Below are 2,920 nucleotides of genomic sequence, written 5' to 3' on the forward strand. Positions count from 1 at the left end.
TATTTTAATTTTTTTTTTGGAATACGACTTTAAGGAAAATGTTAAAATCTTTTAAAATTTAAGTTATACTAAATAAGATTTATTGGTAAACACTAATATTAAAAATTAAGCTTTACATAATAACAATATATACTTACAAAATTTAAGGAACTTTTATAAAAATAGTTTTTTTATAAATTTGTGGCAAAATAAAAATGAAAAATTAAGTCTATAAAATTTTCTAATCATAATTTAAGTGTACATCAATTTATAGTTTAAGTTTTTCAATATTGTTTTAATTTTCAACATTTTCTCAACAGTTTAGAGCTTGTCCAGCACCAATAAGATCTTCTTTTTTGGTGTAATTTAATCCTGGAAGGTCTTTGTAAAAGTTGTGTGGTTTAACCAGCCAATCATATCTCTCCATCTGCCAAATTAGTTTGTCCTCAAGTTCATCTAAAACATTCACAGATAGAACTAGTTTATCATGCTTTATTATACTGAACACATTTAAAGCTGATAATGGCATGGTACTATGAATTTTTGAGCTTTCTGTGATTTCTCCAACACCAGAAGGATTCTCAGTGTCACTATGAATAAACAGAATAGAGTTAGTATTCATATTTCTATTAGAAAGGGCTTTTTCAAAAATTGACTTTTCATGGCTACAGTCCATAGATGCTGCAATGTGTAAGTCATGTTGCAGAGATTTTATTGTTAATGAAGATGTTAAACCTTCAAGTAAAATTGAGTCACTAAGCTTATAAAACATTGAAACTGGTCCCCTTGGTCCATTTGCTATACCACCACCTTTCCATAAAGGACTATTTCTAGAACCTTGACGTTTTCTACCTGTATTTTTTTGTGGCCATGGCTTAGCCTTACCTTTTCCTATTTCAGCTCTTGATCTAGTCAAAGCATAATCAAGTTCTCTATAATTTTTCTGCCACTCAACAACTTCATACAAAACGTTCATTTTGGGATGTACATCAAATATTCTTGGATTCAAGTAAGCTACTTCCTTATACTGTGGTTTTTCAAAGGAAAAATTATCAGTCCATTTCTGAACAATTTTCATATTCTTAGGAACACATGTGTTGCAGAATCTTACAACATTCTTATCCTTTTCTACTTCAATTTCACTCTTAAAAAGATTTGGAATTTTTTGAACTTTATTCTTACATGTGCCTGCAAGCACAAGATTAGGGGGTAATGGTCTTGTGTGCATATGTCTTGACATTGTGGTAAGAATGACAAAACTTGTTGTCGGAAGTGACATTTAAACTTTTTTTTACTCACTGTAACAATTACAAGAATAAAATTAGCAGCTCAATTAATGAGTTAAAAATTAATTTAAATACATCAAATTACAATATAGGTTTGATTGTTGAATAAACAATTAGAGGTCTCTACATTATAAAAGGAGAATAAACATTTAAGAATTGAATTTTGTTTCACAAATTTTTTGTCCATATGAAACACTTTTCTTATCTAAATAATAAAAGCTTTAACTAATTTATACAGGGTGGCCATTAGTTCTTAAAAATTTATTCATGGTTTTTAGAAGTACACACTTTTGGGTCTATTTAAGATAAAAATTGTGAGAAAAGAGACTTATTGCTATTTTAAAAATGTTTCTTAATAAATAAAAAATAGATGATGACAAAAACGTTTTATCTATATAGCTTTAAGTATTAACTATAAGTGAGTTTTCATAGAATATAACAACTTAAATTAAGTTTTGAGATATAGAAGTTTTTGTAAGTTTCCAAAACAAATGTATGGAGGACTGCAATCTTTAGCATCAAGGTTGCTATTTTTTGAGACAAAAATGTTATCCTGAGTGACTAAAAAAGTTATTCTAAATCTTACCCAAGATCTGGAAAAAAACGATTAAAGACTTTCAAAAAATCGTAAAACTATCTGGAGTTTAAAAAAGCTGTCCTGAGTCATCCTAAGTTTTTCTTATTTTTTTCAAACTAGCCTGAGTTATCTATATGTCATGCAACTACCAAGACAGCTAAACTTTTTTTATTGTTAAAAAATTGAAATTAAAGCCTTAGGGGTTCCAACTTTATTTTCTTTAAAATTTAACATTGGCTCTTATACTAAAGCAATTATAAACTACATATTTGTTTTTATAGATTTCAAAAACTTAATTTCACCTTTTGAAACATTGTAAGTTTTGTAATATTTTTTTGATATATCCGTATTGACTGCAAAATTTTGGTTGTTAATTTTCTCAGAAAATTAATAATTAATAAATTATATGTTTTTCCATCACTTTTGGAGCTACAGACCTCAATTTTTCAGCATCCATTCTCTATTATAGTTCAAAAAAGGGTTGCCACTCTTAAAACAGTCCCGAGTGAATTTAAACTGTCCTGAGTCAATCTAAGGTTTTTCAAATCCTTAAAAAAAGTAATTTCAACTATTAAAAATTATAAAAATCAAGTTCATTTCAAGTAAATCTCATACAAAATTTAGAATAAAATCTGTCTGAGATTTTTTAAATCTTAAAACTAGCAAGTTTTTATAAAATAAACTATTCTGGGTCAGCAAGAGTTTAAAATAAACTGAGTTATCCTAAATATCCTGAGTGTGTGGAAATCCTGTTAAACAACTTTCAATTTTTTATCTAAAACTTTTTTTTTTCAATAAACTTTAAATTAGTTTATTGAAAAAAAAAGTTTTAGATAAAAAATTAAGTTGGTTTTACGTCAAATTTTTAATTTTTTAAACTAAAAAATTCCTGCATTGAAAATAATTTTTAATATAGAAAAACATCAGTCTCAAACTCTATCCCTTGCAATAATAAGCATTTTAAAATACAAGTAATATGAAAATTTTAAGAAGATAGCTTAAAGAATGCAGATAAGACAAATTTTTAGTGAAAAAGTTTTTTTTTTGTGTTTATTTTTTGTCCCTAAAATAAGGAAGC

General features: G+C 26.7%; 1 protein-coding gene across 1 annotated transcript; it reads right to left on the reverse strand.

The window, feature by feature from the left end:
• Positions 1–290: 290 nt before the first annotated feature.
• Positions 291–1,273, reverse strand: LOC145836035 (large ribosomal subunit protein uL4m-like). The gene has a single exon (XM_082943824.1). The coding sequence runs from the start codon at positions 1,256–1,258 to the stop codon at positions 293–295; it is 966 nt and encodes a 321-aa protein (XP_082799950.1). The 5' UTR covers positions 1,259–1,273; the 3' UTR covers positions 291–292.
• Between the last annotated feature and the right edge of the window lie 1,647 nt (positions 1,274–2,920).

This window comes from Thalia democratica, chromosome 5, assembly GCF_965202585.1.
Source record: "Thalia democratica chromosome 5, ktThaDemo2.hap1.1, whole genome shotgun sequence".
Lineage (NCBI taxonomy): Eukaryota > Metazoa > Chordata > Thaliacea > Salpida > Salpidae > Thalia > Thalia democratica.

Bases quoted from the DNA above. Each gene is read 5' to 3' on its own strand.
- LOC145836035 (XM_082943824.1), bottom strand. From the start codon at position 1,258: ATGTCACTTCCGACAACAAGTTTTGTCATTCTTACCACAATGTCAAGA.